Source organism: Rhincodon typus, unplaced genomic scaffold, assembly GCF_021869965.1.
Source record: "Rhincodon typus isolate 14 unplaced genomic scaffold, sRhiTyp1.1 hic_rhity00002892, whole genome shotgun sequence".
NCBI classification, from domain to species: Eukaryota; Metazoa; Chordata; class Chondrichthyes; order Orectolobiformes; family Rhincodontidae; genus Rhincodon; species Rhincodon typus.
The window spans coordinates 3,188-23,619 of record NW_025968530.1 but is presented as its reverse complement, the minus strand read 5'-3'; the positions used below and the strand labels follow the sequence as shown (position 1 = coordinate 23,619).

At 39.0% G+C, this 20,432-nt stretch overlaps 1 protein-coding gene across 1 annotated transcript; it reads left to right on the top strand.

Annotated features, from left to right (window-relative positions):
* Positions 1-428: 428 nt before the first annotated feature.
* cunh19orf47 (chromosome unknown C19orf47 homolog) lies at positions 429-20,229 on the top strand (the record flags this gene model as incomplete). Its single annotated transcript, XM_048593454.1, has 6 exons — positions 429-584; positions 7,333-7,414; positions 9,072-9,200; positions 10,543-10,689; positions 11,021-11,091; positions 16,973-20,229. Coding segments are annotated over 6 exons (1,125 nt in total), but the record flags the coding sequence as incomplete, so codon positions are not given.
* Between the last annotated feature and the right edge of the window lie 203 nt (positions 20,230-20,432).

Below are 20,432 nucleotides of genomic sequence, written 5' to 3'. Positions count from 1 at the left end.
GAAATCACTAGCTTTCAGAGTGTTGCTTCTTCGTCAGGTGAAGTGATGTCCAACACTGGCATCTCCACATCACGGTTTAAAAAAGTAAGAGGTGACTTAATTGAAAACTGAAAATCCTGAGGGGTCTTGACAGGATAGATGTGAAAAGGATGTTTCTTTTTATGAGAAAATCTGGAACTAGGGGTCGCCTTTTAAAACAGACAGTTTAAAATAGAGATAAGGCAAAATCCTTTCTCTCAAAGAGTCACAAGTCTTTGGGACTGTTCCTGAAAAGGTGGTGCAAGCAAAGTCCTTGATTATTTTTAAGGTAGAAATAGATGATTCTTGCTAATCACGGAATGTTGATCTGTTGTTACGGCCAGATCAACCCTGACTATTGGATGTCGGAGTGAACTAGAGGGGCAGAATGACCTGTTACTTCTAATTAGTATGTTTGTATTTCATGTAAAACTTTTTTGTGTTTGCACAGGATACAGAAGAATATGCTCATGGACCTCACCAAAGATATCATGAATGAACTGGGTATCTCCGTTGTTGGAGATATTATTGCTATTCTCAAACACGCCAAAGTGGTGTACAAACAGGTGAAGATTGGCAAGATATTGCCTTAATTAAGCAGCGTCTATATGTTTCTTGTTTAATAATTGTGATATAAACAATTTAAAATAACTGTTTTAATATTTGACTTGAATTTCAAATTTGAATTTAAGTAATAGTTTGAGGTGTATTTAATCTAACGTTACACGCCATCCCATTAAATATTTTTGACTGTATTACCTACTAGTAGACACAAATGATAAAAAAAATTAAGGTATTCAATAAATACATGGCGTAATGAAGCCTCAATATAAGTTTATACTCCTGTCAGTAGTTCAGCCTGCAACATTTCATATTTCAAGTTCATTTCTACTATTTGCCATTCAACTTGCAATAGGCAATAACAAAAATAATTTTTGAGCAAACTCACTTTGGTACAGCATTAATCTACATAAAGCTTTGCGCTGAGTATATTTTCCAAATTACTTATTGGCAAGTTTCACTGCTGCTGTATCTGTCTCTGATTTGAGGAGATGGATGTAGTTCAATAAAGAAATTAATGTATAGAAGAATCCTTTCAGTGTGACCACTAGTTAGTAAAATCAATGCGTAAGACCATTGTTTATATGGCATTGTATCTGTAATGCAAATGGAGACTGGACATTTTGTACCGAGATTTCCTGTCCTAGTGGATTAGTACATGGAGCATCTGAGTAGATGGAATATCTAATTCAAATATGAAGTACTGCAGCAAATGATGAGAAAGAAATGGAGTTAATGTTTCAGGTTTATTACTTTTTGTGAGAAGTGGGAAAAGTTAGAATTTTAATAAATCCTAAACAATCTAAAGGGAGAATGATGATAAAAGCACAAAATGTTAATTTTGTCATAGGCTGGAGAACAGGAGAGATTAAATGACAAAGTATTTGGTGATGTTAAGCCAAAGGGAAGGATAATGGAACATGTGAAAAAATAAAAGATGTCTCCAGAGGATACGTGAATGGCAGAATAGTGAACAGCTGCTGTTTATAAGCTAAAACAAGAGAAAGGACATAGTGAAGTCGAAGCCAACTAACATTAAGAAAACAAAACTGGGCAGAGATTCCAATTAATATTGTTGAATTCATTCTTGGATATTGAAGGCTATAAAATGCCTAGTTGAGAGATAACTTTCTTTTTCTATAATTTGCCTTAAGCTTCATTGGAACCTTGCAGGAGGCAAAGGGCTGAGAGATGATGTAGGAGCAAAATGAAGAATTAAAATAGCATACCACCAGCAGCTTGTGTTCGTGACCTGAATAGAGGTGCTCTGCAAAACAATGTTACAATCTGCACTTGGTCTCCCCATTGTAGAACAGAGTACGTTTTGAGCAGCAAATGCGAAGTAATTGCTTCTTCATGGGCGAGGAGTGTTTGGGATCTTGGACAGTGAGAAGAAAGGAGGTAAAAAGGGTGATGTTAAATTTCCTGAACTTGCATGGAAAGGTGATGTGGGAAAAAGATTGGGCTTTTGGGGTACTTGAAGAATGAACCAGGATATGCAGAGGTAACAGTCCCTTTGGAGTGCTGAAAGGGGAGAAATGTATTTGGTGATGGAAATGGTGAAGGATGAATTGAATATGAAAGCTGGTGAGGGCAAAGGGACCCATATCACAGTTATGGAAAGGAGGGGAAGATGTAAGAGCAGAACTGTGCTAAATGGGTTAGATACTGTCAAGGGCCCTGTCAGCTCAATGGTGAGGGAATCCAATGTTGAGGAACAAATATTGTTTTGAGTTGTTAATTTAGACCTTTTTGTAAGATCTGTACAGTACCCAATTTGTTCTTATTTGAGACCGTGGGCATAAAGGGGGAAACAAATTACTTGGAGCATTTAACAAATACATTCAACATAAAAGCATTTAATTAAAACCCTGTATACTTAGATTATGATAAAGGTACAACAGTTATTAACATTGGTGAGCAATGCAGAATGAAAGAAAGGTTCTATAAAACTGCAAAATTTATAAAAGACCAAATTTTCACTGAAGCAAGATTGGGACCACTATATTCTATGGCGGGAAAAGGGATCAAGTCCATGAGAAGGGCTGTTTCAGGATTTTTAATTTCTATCACCTAATGAACATATACTGGTGGGGTGCCTGTTAGGACAGAGGCTTGGAACTGAAAGCCAAAAACCAAAATTAATCCCAAAGAAAAATAGCCCCTTTTATAATGCATATTCAATCATCTGTTAGTCCAAATGTACTTTTTAAATAAGCATTTAACTTAATTCTATTTCAACTTTTTCCATAGCATTAATATAGTACACTAGATACCATTCACCCTCCACTGGTACATATTTGCACAGTGAGCTCAGCAAACATTAACTTTGTGTACAAGGACATTATATCTTTCTACAACTGATGTTTGCTAGTCGCTCACCTTTTTGTCTGATCAAGCTGGATAACCTCACATTTCCCCACAAGTTGGTGTAAACAGGCTTAAGATTCAAGGATTAGTGAGTCATTTACCATTTGTTATTGAGGATTGGTTAATAGACAGAAAGCAACAAGTCAAGAAATGGGTCACTTTCAGGTGACACAGTGCAACTAGCAGAATGTTGTGATGATGAGTGCTCGGGTGTCAGCTATTTACAAACGGTAGCAGTGAGAGGACTGAGTGTAATATGTAGAAGTTGGCTGCTGACACCAAGCTGGAGATGAAAATAAGCTGTGAGGAGAACGCAAAGACAATGTACGTTATATGAGTGGGCAGAAGATGGCAGATATGGTTTAATTTGGAGGAATGTGAAATTGCCCACTTTGGTAGAATTAAAGAGATTAAATATGACAGTCTAGTAAATGTTGATATAAAACAAGATTTGCATGGCTTGTACATAAATCACAGAAAGTTAACATGCAGGCAGAGTAAACAATGAGGAAGGCAACTGGTATGCATTGCAAGGAATTTGATATACTTTACACTGAGTCAAAATGTCTTGCTGCAATTCTATAGGGTTGTTTTGTATGTCCACAACAATAAGTATCATGTCCAGTTTTGATTTCCACACATGACGAGTATATACTTGTCCTAAAGGTAGAATAAAGGCAGTTCATTAGATTGATGAGAGGGTTATTCCGTGTGGAGAGATGGAATAAAATGGGCTTTTATTCTCTGGAGTTTAAAACGAGCAACCCTAACCCGAACCCTCCTGTTTACATGCTTTTGTGAGCCAAATGCATGGATTCCTTGGTTCCATTTATCATATTTGATCAAATTTATCTTGAGGCTTTATTTTCCTGTAGAATTGTATAGCATAGGAGGAGGCCATTCAACCCATTGTGTCTCTGTCAATTCTTTGATAGACCTTTCCAAATAGTCTAACTTGTCCTGTTCTTTCCCCACAATAATTGAAATGTTTCTCTGTCAACTTTATGTTGAATTTGCACTTGAAATCTGTTTCTAAAACTACTGCATAATCCTCATTTCCCCTCTAGTTTTTGTATCATAAGATTGAAACTTTTTTTTTCTGGTTACTGCCTCTTCCTGCCACTGCAAACTGTTTCTCCTCGCTCTTCTCGAAGAGACCCATTGTTTTGAATCTCCTCTTAACCGTCTCTGTTCCAAGGGGTTAAGTCCCATCTTAGCCTTAGGAGCATGGGATAAGCCATTCAGTTCCTCAAGCCTGCTCTGCCATTCATGGCTGATCACCTAACTCTGTCATTTTCCCCATCGTTAATTTTAGAATCACTACTGTGTGGAAGCAGGCCATTCAGCCCATTGAGTCCACGCCACTTCTCTGAAGACCATCCCATCCAGATCCAGCCCCCTACCCTAACTGTGTGTTTCCCATGGCTAATCTACCAGCCTCCACAATCCTGGACACTATGGGGCAATTGAGAATGGTCAATCCACCTAAGCTGCACATCTTTGGACTGTGGGAGGAAACCCACACAGACATGGGGAGAATGTGCAAACTCTGCGCAGACAGTCACCTGAGGCTGGAATTGATCCCAGATCCCTGGCGCTGTGAGGCAACGGTGCTAACCACTGAGCCACTGTGCCCACCTTTAGTATCGAGGAATCTGTTGATTTCTGTCTTGAACACATTTAACCCACAACCCTTTGAGGTCCAGAATTCCAAAGTTTCACCACTTTCTAAGTGAAGGAATTACTCCTCATCCCAGTACTAAATGGCCTTCCTCTTATTCTGAGAGTGTATCTCTCTACACAACTGAAGTCCCCCGTCCAACTCCACAAATGTATATTTCATGTGTTTATCACTGTGCCACTCACTCCATGTCAATGTAAGCCCAATGGGAAACTAGAAAGTAAAATCTCCAGAAAGCAGACAGGTTGGTGAATTAACAGTGTAAGAAAATTGTTGAGGTTGTAAAGGGTTATTTAATCACAGTGGGAAAATTTAAGTCTGGCGTCAAGAGGTTTTTCCACGAAGAGAGATCAACACTTGGAATACATTTCTGGCTGTGACTGTGGAGACAAAAATCTTGGAATAATTTCAGAAATATTCGATAGGACTGTGGATTATTTCCGGATGGAGAAGCTAGTTGCGGCCCAAATGGGATCCTTCTTCCCTAGTCGTTTTCTGTAATGGTGTGAAACGCCTGAGATTGGCCACTTTAAGTAGGCTACACATCAGTGAAGCACTCATTTTAAATGTCTCTGCATCAAATGAGAACCTGACACTGCATTTAGAAGTGGAGCTGCAGCAATTTGCACTGGGAGTTATTCACTGCCAATATGGACCACACAGCTTCTTTAATGAACATACATTGAATTCTTATAAAATATTTAGTGCTGTTGGCAGAAGTCCAGAAGGCCGTTTTAGATTTGGAAACCTTTGTTGAGGAGCCAAGGTCCGTAGAACAGGACGCTATCAATGTTGAAGAGGCTTGTGATTGAGAAAACAAAATGACTTGCGTAGTAATGTATTAAACAGCATAAAGCTTTCCTCTATCTTTTAATGACCAGCTACCTACTGACATAGGTAACTACTGAAAGAAAGAAACTCAGACTTTAAGAGCACTTTAAAATTAACACTTTGACTGAATAGTTTGCCATGCTGCCCCCTGAAAACCCTGAATTTCTTAGCACTCTTAATGAACATTATAAAGCTTTTGTAAGATGGTGTTTGGAGATCACTGTACACTTTTGGTCTCCTTACCTAAGGAATAAAGTACTTAGAATGCAACTGAGAGCTTGATTCATTTCTGAAATTAGATTTCTGCGCTACCAGGAGAGATTGAGCAGAGTGCTGTGAAGTCTCGAAGAATGGGAGGTATTCTCATCAAAACACAAACATCTAGAGAGCTGGACTGCAAAGTTGCTGAAAGGTTGCTTTCCCTCCTCCCCCACCCCAGAAAAGCTAGAACTGGGGGGGGTCATTATTCTCAGAATAATTGGGGAGGTGATGGCCTAGTGGTATTATCACTGGACTATTAACGCAGAGACCCAGATAATGTTCTGGGGACCCGGGTTCGAATCCCACCACAGCAGATTGTGGAATTTGAATTCAATGAAATATCTGGAATTAAGAGTCTAATGATGACCATTGTTGATTGTTAGCAAAACCCATCTGGTTCATTAATGTCCTTTAGGAAAGGAAATTGCTGACCTTACCTAGTCTGGCATACATGTGACTCCAGACCCACAGCAATGTGGTTGAAGCTTAACTGCCCTTGGTGCAACCAGAACTGGGCAATAAATGCTGCCTGGCCAGCAACACCCTCATTCTATGAATGAATAAAGAAAGAAAAAGATATCGACTGTTTAGGACTGAAATGAGGTGAGGTCTCTTCACTCAAAGGATTGTAAATTTTAGGAATTATCTATCCCAAATGGTGTGGGTGCTAAGTCAATAATTACATTCAAAATTGAAACTGATCTATTTTGAGGGACTTGGTATATGGGGATTGGGCAGGAAACCTCGTATTGAAAGGTGATGCATATTGGAGGGGACATAGGGCCTCTTCGTACTCCTGTTGCTTTTACTTGGAGTTAATAAGTAGATCTTTCCAGATGCTGGTACATTGGTGACCAGACAATACAGATTGCTGAAGATTGTTTGATGCCGGTTAGGCAACATATATGAAGACAGTAGGGCTGATGAAAGGTCATCAATCTGAAAAACTTAGCCCTCTCTCCTCAGATTTAAGGTGATTGACAAGAAAACTAAAAGCAACTGTGGTGAAAATTGTTTTATGTTTTGAATGGTTACGATTTTGAGTACACTGCCTTTGGATTGATGGACGCAGATGCAAAAGTAGTAGCTTTCAAAATGCAGTTGGATAAATACTTGAAGGAAATAAAATTATGGGGAAGGAGCCAGGTAGTGGACTAACTGGATTGCTCTTTGCAGGAACTGGCTTGATGAGCCACTTGGCCATCTCCTGTATTACACTATTCTGTAATTCTGTGTTCCTCAGCTCTCCACATCTCAGAATAGAAAAGCAAGCAACTCTTGGGGTATTATTTTTGTATTATGCAAGCTTCACTTGATTTCATTTTGTTTTATGAAATTTGCTTTAAAATTATAGTCTGATGGGTATTCTGAGCTTAATAATGTACTTTAGAAGCCGAGTGCTATACATAATTATCTTCCCTTTCCCTTTCCCTTTCCCTTTCCCTCCCCTCCCTGAAATTTTCCTGAATTCCTATTGAGAACCTTACCACAGTTCTTGATGATCTTGTTTGCCCACATCACTCTCAACCCTGATATTTTATGATAACCAGTTAAAAGTCTCATCACATGCAGCCGTGTACAGTTCCTTAAGCTGGATCTTCTACTTCTAGGAACTTGCTAAGGTGGCCACAGAGTCTATAAGCACCAGTCATGGAAATGCGCAATTTGATTTAAAAAGAACAGCCAGCTCCCGTAAGTAAACCCAGTTTGTGGAATTTTTATTTTGTAAACAGTGGATAAAATTAAAAATTGTAATTTTATTTAGTTGTGCTCTTACTGAAGTAGTTTATTGTAGCCTATTTAAGCATTTTTTTTAAAAAAACCAGTTAACTATATTAACGTGTAGCTTTAAACTGAGACAATTCTTGTGCTGTGTATACCACACCCCAGTTTTACTGCAATTCTGGTCTCTAGTTACCATGTGCTTTGCCTGGGCATCAGGACCGGAGAGAGCTCCACAGTAAATTTCATCATAGAGCTACACTCTTCCCCCAGTAAATTTGGAAGAGCTTTGAAAACAAACTGGAGTAATGTTCCAGTACAGAGTCCATCTCGTGCAAGTTCATCTTCCTGAAGTGGATCAAAAGAAAACATTACGATTAGTTATTTTTAAACTGCTGACTCTGTTGTGTAACATCGAGATAAAATATCTCTAATAATGTAACAGGTAGACATATCCTGATTTTTATTTAAAAAGACTTAGTTTAACTAGTAGCTGCTCATATTCTAGTCTGTACACAATGTAATTTCAAACTCTTCGAATACTAAAACTTGTGAATAATAATCTTGTTAGATGTTCACTGCTTCAACTATAATAGAGTTGTGAGGAGTTATGAATGGGCTTTGCCGGGAGGAGTGAGATGGATCTTGAATAAAGTCTGAGAAGGCTCCTTTAGGTTATAATGTTCTCTCCATTTATGAAACTAAAGAATAGCTCCTGTATTTCTTTCAATCTTTCTGTAGAAATGATAATTTTGTTGCCAGAATTATATGAGGTTCCTCCACTTTGTGCTCCTCATACTCAGGTCACTGTCTCACACTGCCTGTTCACTCTATTGACATGATCAGTAAGGAGTTTGCCTCCATTCTAAGGCTTCATCATATTGAGATGCTGTAAAGCCTTCTAACTGATTGTGAAATGTGCATCTGCAGCCAGTGGCTTAGGTTATCGCAGCTCTTGGGGCTGTGTGAAGCTGTTGTGGTTTACTATGTAACCACATTACTTGGCCCAGCTCTGTTCCCAGTTAGCTTGGGACCTAATGTTGCAGTTTACTATGGAGCCAGTTTGGGTCATGCAAGGATGAATGTGTTGCATGCAAAGAGGATGATTTGCCTTTAGCATCTCTCGCAGACTGTAATATAATGGCATTTCAATACAAACATCCAACAAAATCGTTGTGAGTCAGTTAGTTTGTAGATTGGTTGAGGACTGCTTCAAACATAGTGTGCTCCCCATTCCACTTCTTTTCGCTTTAATCCTAAACACCAGCTATTGAAACCTCAGAGGTGGGGCAAGGGCAAATGGTGCTTGTCAGTTTATGATGAATCTTGGGGAGCTTAATCCAACACTGCTGCAGGAAGCATCCCTGTGAACAGACCTTGCATCAATGAAAAACAGAAGTTCTTTATTCTTTACAACATTTTAGGAGTGATTTTAAAGCAGGATGTTTAGTTTCTTCCATTAAGTTGAATTTAATTTAAGTGAAACAAGCTACCTCGTTCATGTGACACTGAAGAAATGGGCATTGATTCCCTATCAAAGGTTGTTTCTACTCCTGTAATTAAATTAATTTGTGTATGGGTGTGTGCTATACGCATATGTCCTCTCTCATTTTCTTCCCTGATTCAGCTGCCTCTAGAATGATTGCTAACAGTTTGAGCAGAGAATCCCCACCTTCTACCCCTATCCGGAGACCTGAAACAAGCACTTCCAAGATATCCGTCACTGTGGCCAACAAACTGGCCACAAAGAAAGCAGGTATGAAAGGGAAATGAGACCTCTTGAAAATCGGTCACCATTTTCCTGTTACCTTAAAGCATGAAGCTTGAGGTCGTACACCCTATGTAATGCATGTCTAGAGTTTGTTTTATTTACATTTCTTTCAACCACTCCCAAGATTTTAGATTCTCTTTCCATTCCTGGATGTATACATGTTATAAAATTTGAGGTAAGGCAGAAAATAGATCTCACTGCCACGATGATCATCCACAATTACTTCATCATTGTTTTCCTTTGCTTCCTAAGGGCACGCAGGGGTGTGAGGATTTGGTTCCAAGTTGGACTGTTGTTCCACAGGTTCAGGCAGCTCTGTAGTACCTCACCTTAACTGAAGCCAAAACAATGATTTTTCAGTGGCTTATTTGAGTGAGAGAGGGAATCATTCACTGCTAAACCCATTCCTACCTTCATCCACACCCAGATGCATCCGCTTTCCAACAAATGTCATGGGATAGCAAAAAAGGTTTGGGAACTTTGGCAGCTCCTTTTCTGCTCCAGACTGGAATATTGCGAAATAACCATGGTATCCCAGCCACCGTCCTTGGTCCTGTCAGCTGTCTGAGAGTCACTGATCAGGCCAACTGAATGGTGAGTTTATCCTTAGGGGACTCTAGAAAGAAGTTTTTCATTGCACAGAGACATGATGACAATTTATAGTCCTGTCTTCCCTGTCCCACAGTTCCTTCAGTTAATATTTGACAGGTACAAGTATGAGATTGGATTTAGATTCCTAACTAATTATGTCATCGGCTGTATTTTCAGGCTGCATGTTTCGTTGGCCTTAAAACAAGACCTGCAAAATGTAACCTTGACAGTGAAACACAGGAAAGAAATCCCCTAATTGATTACAGAAAAATAGTGCTTTCTAACCTTCTGCTAAAGAATTTTACCAGTAGAATATATTTACTTTCTCTATGCTGTGGTTGGGAACAATGAAATGGGCCATGCTGACAGCTTGTATATTCTGCATGTGGCTGGAGAAGATACTGACTCAAACAGGGGTATTGTATCATGAAGAAAAAGCAATGATGTCCATCCACAGTCATTGGCATTACCTTTGAGTTACCGTTTACAGTTTATTGTTAATTGAGATTTGTGTTTGCATTGAAAAATGGAAATTATTCAATTTTATTTCAGCAAATACACCTGACCATTCATGTTAAAAAAAATTGAATTATTAGATCATTTGAATTATTGCATCAATTTTGAATTAACAATAACCTGTAGCAGAAAGGCTGGGGTCCTCAAAAGTTGATAAGGGATGTTGTTTAAGGCTTCTGTGCTGTTCCTGCATACCTTAAATTGCCGTTTTGTTATTCAGTTCTCTCTCGACCAGCCGATCCAGGTCCTGAAACCTCTGCAAAGCGACGCCGTGTGACTGCAGAAATGGAAGGTAAATACATAATCAATATGCCAAAAGGAACAACTGCAAAAACTAAGAAAATCCTGGAACAGCAAGCCTCGAAAGGTACAGTGATCACACAGTGCTTACTGTTCGGTGACTGCTGCATGCTAACACAGCAAGTATTCCTTATTTTGTAGTGCAGATTGAGCATGTAAATATCTTAAACTACTAAACAGGGCTACCAGTTTTTGCTTCAACCCTAATATTACTGATTCTTGTACTCTGGAGACTTGCAGCTGTTATTTTAGGCACTAGAAAGCTTCAAATTCTCAAGGTACTAATACTTCTAATTGAAACAAATCCTAACCTTCAGATACATCACTGTCTCTCCTATGTTTTGAGATGACTGATCTGATGCCAGTATTGTAAATGTTTGCTCTTGTTCTAACTTCAGGTTTGCCAAGAATGTCTGTTTTTGATAGACTTGGCGCAGAAGCAAAAGCAGACACCACGACTGGGAGCAAGGTGAGGCCTGAATGAGATGCAGTTTATTCTTTGTAAAAAGCAGATTGCTTGTTTCTTTGGTGAGCGAGTCAGATAGCATATTGAAACCTAGACATTGAATTCAAATCGCCCTGTAGCTAGTTGAAAAATTGAATTGCTAGCACCAGGAGGAAAATGACCTCATTGGTTCAATAAATAACTTTGGAGAAGGAAACCTACTCATTCTGTTCCACCTAGTCCACATATGACTGTCCTTCCATACTATGTACTTGATTTCTAACACCTAGCAAGCCACTTAGTTGGAGAAAGAGTTGCAACTAGTGGAGATGATGGTATAGTAATGTCACTGGATTAGTAATTCAGAACCCTAGGCTAATGTTCTGGGAACATGGGTTCAAGCAGCAGTTGGTGGTAAATAAGTCTGAAATATAAAGCTAGTCTCCGTGATGGTGAGTATGAAAACTATTATTGCTGTAAAGCTCATGTCTTTGGAGGACGGAAATCTGCCATCCTTATCTGGTCTGGCCTACATGTGACTGCAGAACCACAGCAATGTGGGGTTTGATTCTTAACTGCCCTCTGAAATGGTCTAACAAGTTACATAGTTCAAAGGCAATTAGGGATAGGCAACAAGTGCTGACCTTGCCCCTGATACCTGCATCCCATGAAAGAATAAAGAGAAAGGAAGACAACCATCAAGACATCTATAAACATAGGAGCTGGCAGATACCAACCAGCTTGTGAGCCTGTCCTGTTATTTAATGAGATTATGACTGATCTGAATCAATCTACTATATGTCCATACTCTTCTACACTTCTTGTATCAAAAATCTATCTCAGATTCAAAATGCTATTTAAACTGATCTTGCTAGTGTTGTGTGTCTTGAACTGGGTCGTGGTGGCATTGTGGTTATTCTGCTGGATTAATAATCCTGAGAAATGAGTTCAAATCCCACCAGTCCTCTGATACTATGGTTAACTTGAAATTGCCCTTTGAAATGACCTAACATTGTATTCAAGAATATGGCTCACCAGTTCTTAAGGGATTAGGGATGGTGAATTAAACATCTTTTTTTAATTAAACAAAACTTCTTTGCTTTTGTGATGTAGGAAGTCATCAACAGTGTTATCAAGCAAAACATGCTCAAAAATAACCTGGTGTTATCAATGGTTTGTTTGGGTTTGGCTAGGGCCACTGATACCAAGAACTGGACCCTCAATAAGATATTAAGTGCAACAAGCTTTAGGTATAATTCATGTGCTATATTTAAGCAGTATTAAAAATCTAAACAAAAAATCACTGTAATGGGTTAGACATATTTTCAAAGCCAAGATTTCACAGTGATTATGATATTATGAGCGGTTATCATGTCTAAAATTAATAAATGAAGAAAATGTGTTTAACTAAAGGAATAAACTGCTGAATCTCCTGAAGTTTTCCAAAGTTAGGGAGATCCAAATTGAGCAAAAGTCTATTTTGACTTGATGCAGTTGTGCTGTTATGGATTAATTACATCTGTGACTATGATTCTGAGAATTTAAATCTCAGCTGCTTTTATTCACTTCACATGGAACCCTACTCACCAGTCATCACATTCTTAATGAACTGTAATATCTTATTTTTAAATTGATCACTTTTGCTGTTTAATCCTTTCGTGGCTTCATTTCTCCATACCCCTATCTTCTTTCTCCCTCCCTGAACTCTCTAACTCCAGGCTTGCTCACATACCCTCCCACTTTGCCACTTTATAAAACATTAGTTTGACTCAGCTGGAATATTGTGTCCAGTTCTGGGCACATATGTCAGAGCTTCTCAAATTCTCTCACCATTGCTCAACCTTCCTCTCCTCTGTTATGACCCTCTTTGAAATATATTTATTGTGGCCAACCCTTTGGTAACCTCTATCCCCATTTGACTCAGCATCCATTTTCTCATCCTGATGCCTTTGACATACCTGGGGATGTTTTTCTAAAGAAAGAAAGCCTTGCATATAACACTTCAAGACGCCCCAGAATTTACACCAAATGAAGTACTTTAGAAGTGTAGTTAGTGACTGTGTAAAATGGGAATCATGGTATCCAATTTGCACACTGCAATCTCTGACAACAACAATATGTTAATGACCAGGTAATCTCCCTCTCCAGTGATGTTGATTGCTACTTAAATCTATGTATAATTCAAAACAAAATGCTGGAAATGTAACTGGCAGAAGTTGAAGATTTGATCGTTTATATGAACTTTAAAGGACTGAGGAGGTGGGAAGGAAAATAAAGAAGATCTGGGGCAGGATGAAGCAAAAGTGTAATTAAATTAATAAAGGAGTAATGATGTAAGGCAAGCTGTGGAGAGTTTGTGGAAACCAAACGTGGTTATCCAGTGGATTTGTAAATCATAACAGCAGAATTATAAAATGGTGGACTGAAAGTAGCGTGGATCTTGCAGCTGCTCCTGAGATTCAGGCTTATTTCTAGATTTACTTCTAGATTTCTTACAGTTATTACATTTCAGTAGTATAAGGTTTTATTTTGATTCAGCTTTTAAAACACATTTAGGTAAATACTTGAATAAGAAGTGTTTGGAGCAAATGGGCCAAACGCAAGCAGGTGGGACCAGTTTATTTTGGAATTATGGTCGGCATGGACTGGTTGGACCGAAGGATTTGTTCATGATATATGACTATGTAACTCTATAACTTAGTCACAAAGAGTTTGTTCTTGTGTTCAGTCTCTGGAAGAAAGGAATTGAGAAGCTTCCCTGTAAGGTAGGAATGTTAAAGAGAGATTTGAGGGATAGCCGCCTTCTCTCTTGAGAAATGGCTCGTGGTAATGTGACCACAGTTTTAACAAAACACATTGTACAGCACATCAGGGAGGAAGAAGACCCACAAGTTAAGGGAAGAACCAAAGTAGTGTAGTAAAGGTTCATCAGATTGATTTCTGGGGTAGCAGGATTGGTCTATGAGTAGAGATCAGATTGACTGTGTCTGTATTAACTGGATTTTAGAAAAATGAGAGGGATCTCATTTAAACATCTAAAATTCAGACAGGGCTGGACAGACTGGATGCAAGGATGATGTTTCCCTTACTGGGGAGTCTAGAACAAGGGGTCATAGTCACAGGACATGGAGTAGATCATTTAGGACTAAGAGGAGAACTTTCTTCACTCTGAGGACGGTGAACGTGGTGAATTCTTGACCACATAAGATAGTGGAGACCAAGTCACTGAATAAATTTAAGAAATAGATATATAGATTTCTAAACAGTATAGGCATATGGAGAGCGCAGTAGTATGTCATTCAGATAGAGGATCACATGCCGAATGGTGGAAATGGCTCAATGGACTGAGTGGCCTGCTATGGCCCGTATTTTCTATGTTTTGAAGTGAATTACTGGCGAGCAAGGGTGTAACAGACATGAAAGAGTGGGTGGATAGAATTTATTTCACAGCTGGAGTACTGTAACTGCAAAGCTTGGGCTAATTAATTATAGTTACTAAGTCGTAAATCACATCAGAATTCAAATTGGTGAACAGTACAAAAGCACTCTTCATGGCTTTCTTTTGGTTGTTTCACACAGGGCGATAATGTTTCTTTTCTTCCAACCGAAATTAATTTGTCAGTCATCAGATACATTAATTTTATGGGTAGATAAATGAAGAATCAGATAGGTTAAAGCTTACTAGTATTGGATTGTGGTCGTGCATTCAGTAGACTGTTTTAGAAAGAATAGAATAGCCTTTATTGTCGCATGTACTCAACGAGTATAGTAAAAAGTTTATACGTCGCCAATTACAGCACCAACTTCGATACAAAAGTACCTAGGCACAGCTTCTTTAATTACAAAATTTTAGACAATACAGAAATAAAGTGTCCAGCATTACAGAAATAAAGTTCAGTACAGCAGACCACACTGTCACCTAACTTCCGGTCTGCACTGGGCCCTGGTTTCTTGTTTTCTTGCTGATCACATCATGTTGGACGGTATATATGGGATGAGGAGAAATTATTTCAAACAGTTGTGAAGTTTTGGAATTATCTACCCCTGAAGATTGTGGATGCTCCCGAAATTGAATATATTTAACACTGGGATTAATAGGTTTTTGGTCTCTCAAGGAATCAAAGAATATAGAAAGTGAATTGGAAAATGGAGTTGAATCCCAAGATCAGCCATGAATAGATTAAATGCTTGAGTAAACAACAGGCCACGCTGTCCACTCCTACTCCTGTTCCTATATTTCGTGTTTTTGTAAAAATTAAATGTTACTGTTTGGTCTAGCTGCAAATGGTAAAGAGATAATACTGGGAATGCACAGCTAGTCAATCAGTTTCTGCAAGTGCAAGACACAACAGCTTTAAGTGAAACCCTTTGTCTGAAGTAGTAAGAATTTTTCTGCAGAATCAAACTTGAAATGTTGGCTCCCTGTTTCCCATTCAGGGACTGACCAATCAGTATTTTGAGTTTGTTTGATAAACAGGACCGCAGATTCATACGACTGAGTCAGATTATTCAAGGCAGCTACTGGGTGGCTTTAAAATGAATTGAGAAGTGTGTTTGCAATTACATGCCACTTTTTGGGAGCTCTCCAATTTAGGAACTTCACTCATGAAATGTGGCTTTTGGTTGTGCTGGCTTTCATCCTTGAAGACATTCGTGCAGATTTTGGGAGCAGTTTCTTTTTCATTATTCACCAGAAGCTATATGTCTTCAGTTTCTGAATCAATATTCTCTTTATTAATGCACTGAAATCTCTACTGTATTTATAAGGTTGTTAAAAAAAGATTATTTTACATAAATTATGCTAGGTAATAAAAACAAAATGATACAGTAATTTGCAACAGTAATTCAGATTCCATGTTCAGCTGATGTTGTCAGGTTAGCCTGTTTGAATTACCAGTTTATAAGGAGACCAGGGGCTACCCTTCGATTGTCTGCACACTTTTTCAATATACATTCAAAGCAATGTGCATGTGACAAAGAATAAAACAGAATATAACACAAGCCAAGATGATGGGGCTAGAATGGTTGACAATAGTGTGTGTGGGCACAGTGCGCCTAAGTATAAGTTGCTGATTGACCTCTCAATTCATTGAGCCAGAACCACTATAAAAAATGATTATAAGAATAGTATAACAACTATTATTTTTTAACTAACACGAGTCCCACAAACCATTTTCTTTGAAATTGGTGTCTATTGTAACAGTATTTCTTTAAATTCCCATCTTATGTCATTGCATCCTTCCAGTGCCATGCTTCTAATGCATACCCATCTACTCCATTCATCCCTCTTCTGTCATTCCATGAACCCCATCCTTCTATCCCTTTTTTCCGAAGCTGCTGTGCATTTCGAAGCAGTTTTGAGAAGTTGCTGCAGCGATGATACGTACTGCCAACACTGTGCATTGATGGTGGGTGGAATGAATGTTGAAAGTGGTTGAAGGGATGCCAATCAAGCAATCTGCTTGGTCCTGGAAGTTGTTGAGCCTCTTGAATGTTTTTGGAGCTGCACTCACTCAGAAAAGTGGAGAGTATTCCATCACACTCCTGACTTGTGCCTCGTAGATAGCGGACAGGCTTTGAAGAGTTAGAAAGAGAATTACGTGCTGCAGAATTCCCAAATCCTGACCTCTTATAGTCGCAGCATTTAAATGGCTGGTCCTGTTCTGTTTCTGATCAGTTATATCCCCCAGAGCTGTTGATCGTTGGAATATTATTTCCCATTTTACTTTATCTGAATCTGTCATCATTTTGAATCCTTCCAGCAGATCTCCTCTTCATTTACTTTGTTCTAATGATTAGTCCTTCACCTCATAGTTAGAAAGTACACAGTGGTATCGGCAGATGGTGATTGTACTTGAAATCAAGCAGCTGATTTACCTTTACTGAAATTCTCCATCTCTTTTAGCCAACAGGAGTCTTCAGCCGTCTGGGTGAAGTTGTCAGTCAAAAGAAAGAGAGCAGTGATGAGGATGATGCCGGATCTGTGCTTCAGTATGCTGGAGTCTTGAAGAGAGCCCCAGCTGCAACCGCAAAGGAGACTACAAAGCTCACGCTTGCAACCACGGAGAAAATCTTAGCTGCCAAAGCCAAGAATACAGTTACCACAATAAGGCGGTTGTCGCTCCCTAAAGCCAGCAGCAGGACAGTCCCAAGCAGTGAGCCCACAGCAGCAGCATCCACACTCAGATTGCAGTCAGCGGCTAAAGCTAAGGTCAGTGTCAGACAGAGACTGGGGAAGCCTGGTGCCACCGAGGCAGACACACAGGACAACAAAGTCACCAGCACCAAAAGTCGAGGCAGCCCCGAGTTCACTGTGACCATTAAGAACACTGCACGGACTGCAGTTAGTACCAAAGTGACCAGCAGCACTGAAGGTCGACTTGCTCAGATGGACTCCACAGGAACTGTCAGTGTTTTTGAAAGGCTGGGGAAGAAGCTGAAGTAGTGAGATCTCACCAAGGCACACATATAACTCTATTTTTGTATCTACAAAAGGTGCCTCTTTAGTCATGGATAAACACCGCTTCTAACAATGACTGAAACACTGTGGTTTGAGTGATTCCCGAATACCTCTTTACATCCAAACAACATGGGATTAGGTGATAACGCAACACAAGAATCCTATTGAGACAGTAGTTGATGGGACAGAATTTTAATTGGCACAACAGTGATGTTGTGATATGTTAGGAAAGCTACTTTTTTGTTTGGTGGGTGGGTGGGTGGGAGGGATTTGAAGCTGGCCCCTTTAATGATCTGCTAAATTTGATGCAGAAATTATAATCCCAGTTACTGCTTGACGTAAGTTTCCTGTCATACCTAGTCATTGCCACTTTGCGATAGTTTAGTGAAGTATATCTGATCACAATCACAAAGTCAATGAGCTCTTGGGGATTTTAGATCTAATTGCTTTGCTTATGTTGGAGCTTCTTGTCCTCAATGGGTCTTTGTTGTATTGGGGTGTCTCAGCACTGAAGAACTGATGGATGCAAATCTACTTTAAAAATATTGCTTTCAAAAAAAGTTGATTTCACAAAAGTATTTTATGCATTTTGAGTGTTTTATATCTCCCTTCTATGTATGGACAGTTCCTTCCCAGCAGTTTGTTTTCCATAATTCCTAGAAAATATAAAATAATTTTAATTCTGCTCCTATTACCATAATTTGAGTTGGTGTGGTGGTTTTGATCTGGTCGCTGGTTTTTGATCTGGTTTAGCCAGTAAACAACAGTAAACCTGGGTAAACAAAGTAAGCTTTTTTTAAGTTTCTTGCTTTAGGTTCAATGAAATGGCCAGTTTCCAACATGATTGCCCATGTACCTTCAGGCAAATAAAACAATTTAAAAGTTATTTGGAAAACGGGATAGGATGTTATATCTGAAGTGGTCGTGGCAGTAGTAACAGCAAATAAACTCTTGACAATTGTACTTCTGCCATTTCAAGCCTGTCTGATGGCAGAGGATTAGTATTCAGGCCAGTACTGCATGTAATGCCATTTAGGTGCATGTGTACATTATATGTAGATGTCACCTTTCCTTGAGTTCTACTGTTTTCTTGAGTTTGGTTATTAGTTGCTGAAATGCCAAAAGCCTGGTTTTTAGTGTGTTTTTGGCTTTGGAGGAAAGAATCGTTATGGCTTTTGAATAGAATGGGTCCATGTGGATAAAATTATTGGCTTGTCTCTGTACATTGGAATCATTTTCTCAGAATAAGTTTTTCTTTCCCTCATTTTGGTACCTCGTTGACGCCCAACTTAGTTTTTACTGCTTAAAAATATCTTCTTAAAATCCAGATGGTGAACCATTTGTGCTGTTTATTTTTTCTGTCTGAGGCTGACTCGACCTCATAGTTTTGTTGTGTAGAGATCCAAGTGATCATTGTTGCTAGTGTGGCCATTTGATTTTTAACTTAAACCAGAAACAACTTTGGAAAAGCAGAGTTTCAGAATTTAAGAATAACCCTATTAATCCAGAGATTTCACCCTCAATCTACACCTTGTACAATTGTATCATCTTCCTCATCCAATTCAAGGAAACTGAATATTATAAGACCATAAGATATAGGAGAAGAATTAGGCCATTCAGCCCATCAAGTCTGCTTTACCATTCAATCATCTTGACCCCATTCTCATGCCTTCTCCCCCTAACTCTTGATCCCCTTGCTAGTTAAGAACTTATCTATGTATTTTAAATACACGCAATAACTTGGCCTCCACAGCCTTCTGTGGCAATGAGTTCCTGTGGCTGAAGAAATTCCTCCTTATCTCATGTCTAAAGGGTCATCCCTCATTCTGAGGCTGTGCTTTCAGCCCTGAGTCTCTCCTACTAGTGGAAACATCTTCTCCACATACACTGTATCCAAGCCTCTCAGTATTCTGCAAGTTTCAGTTGGATCCCCCTCATCCTTCTACACTCCAAGTAAAGACCCAGAGATTTATAGCATATCCCTTGCTTCACCAAACAGCTTATTGCTTACTGATGCTGTTCCTTATTTACTGTCACATTGACCATAGCTTGTGCTCTTGACAGGTAGTCATTTCCCCACTTAAAACATTCTGATTGCAAGCGCCTTAATATATTTTCATCCAAAGGAGTACAAGATTACCATTAGCCAATTCCACCTAGTTTTTGTTTATACATTTTATACCCAAGCATTCACAAAGCAGAAGGTCTGATAACGTGACAAAGGAGCCCTGTTGGCTCATCACCTTTTACAGTTTGCTGACTGTTCTTTGGTCTTACAGTCTTTTCCAGGTCTTTTCCAGGAACCAATCAACAGCACTCATTCACACAGTGTTTCTCATAAAGCAAGTCCCATCGTGCTTCACAGGAGCGTTATCAGAAATAGATTGATACTGAGTTACATTAGTTATTCAGATAGCTAACCAAAAGCTTTATTGAACTGTTGGGCTTTAAGGAAGAGGAAGGTAGCGAAGTTTAGGGGAAGAATTCCTGAACTTAAAGGTCTAGACAGCTGAAGACAAGCTGTCACTGACAGTTAATGTGCACCTGGATATTCCTGTACCCCTGCATTACTCCTTTTGTTAACTACATGCAGTTTTAGTGAAGACTGCCAAGGTACATCTTTGTTATGAGTACTTGTTTTGTTTTATATCAAATGTGCAAACAAGGCAAACTCTTGGAGCAATTAAAGAGAAGCTGCTGAACTTTGTTTTTTTTTGATTAATCTTAGTTGGTTCCCAATTTTCTGTTTGACACCTTTTGGGGAAACTTGATCCAAATGCGCTCATACATCAACTGTCCATGAGAGCCTCATCTTGATTGCAAATATTTAGAGATGGATGACCATAAACTACCGATTGAAGTTTTTAATTAATTGAAGTGATGCATTGTTCATGAATTAAAATAT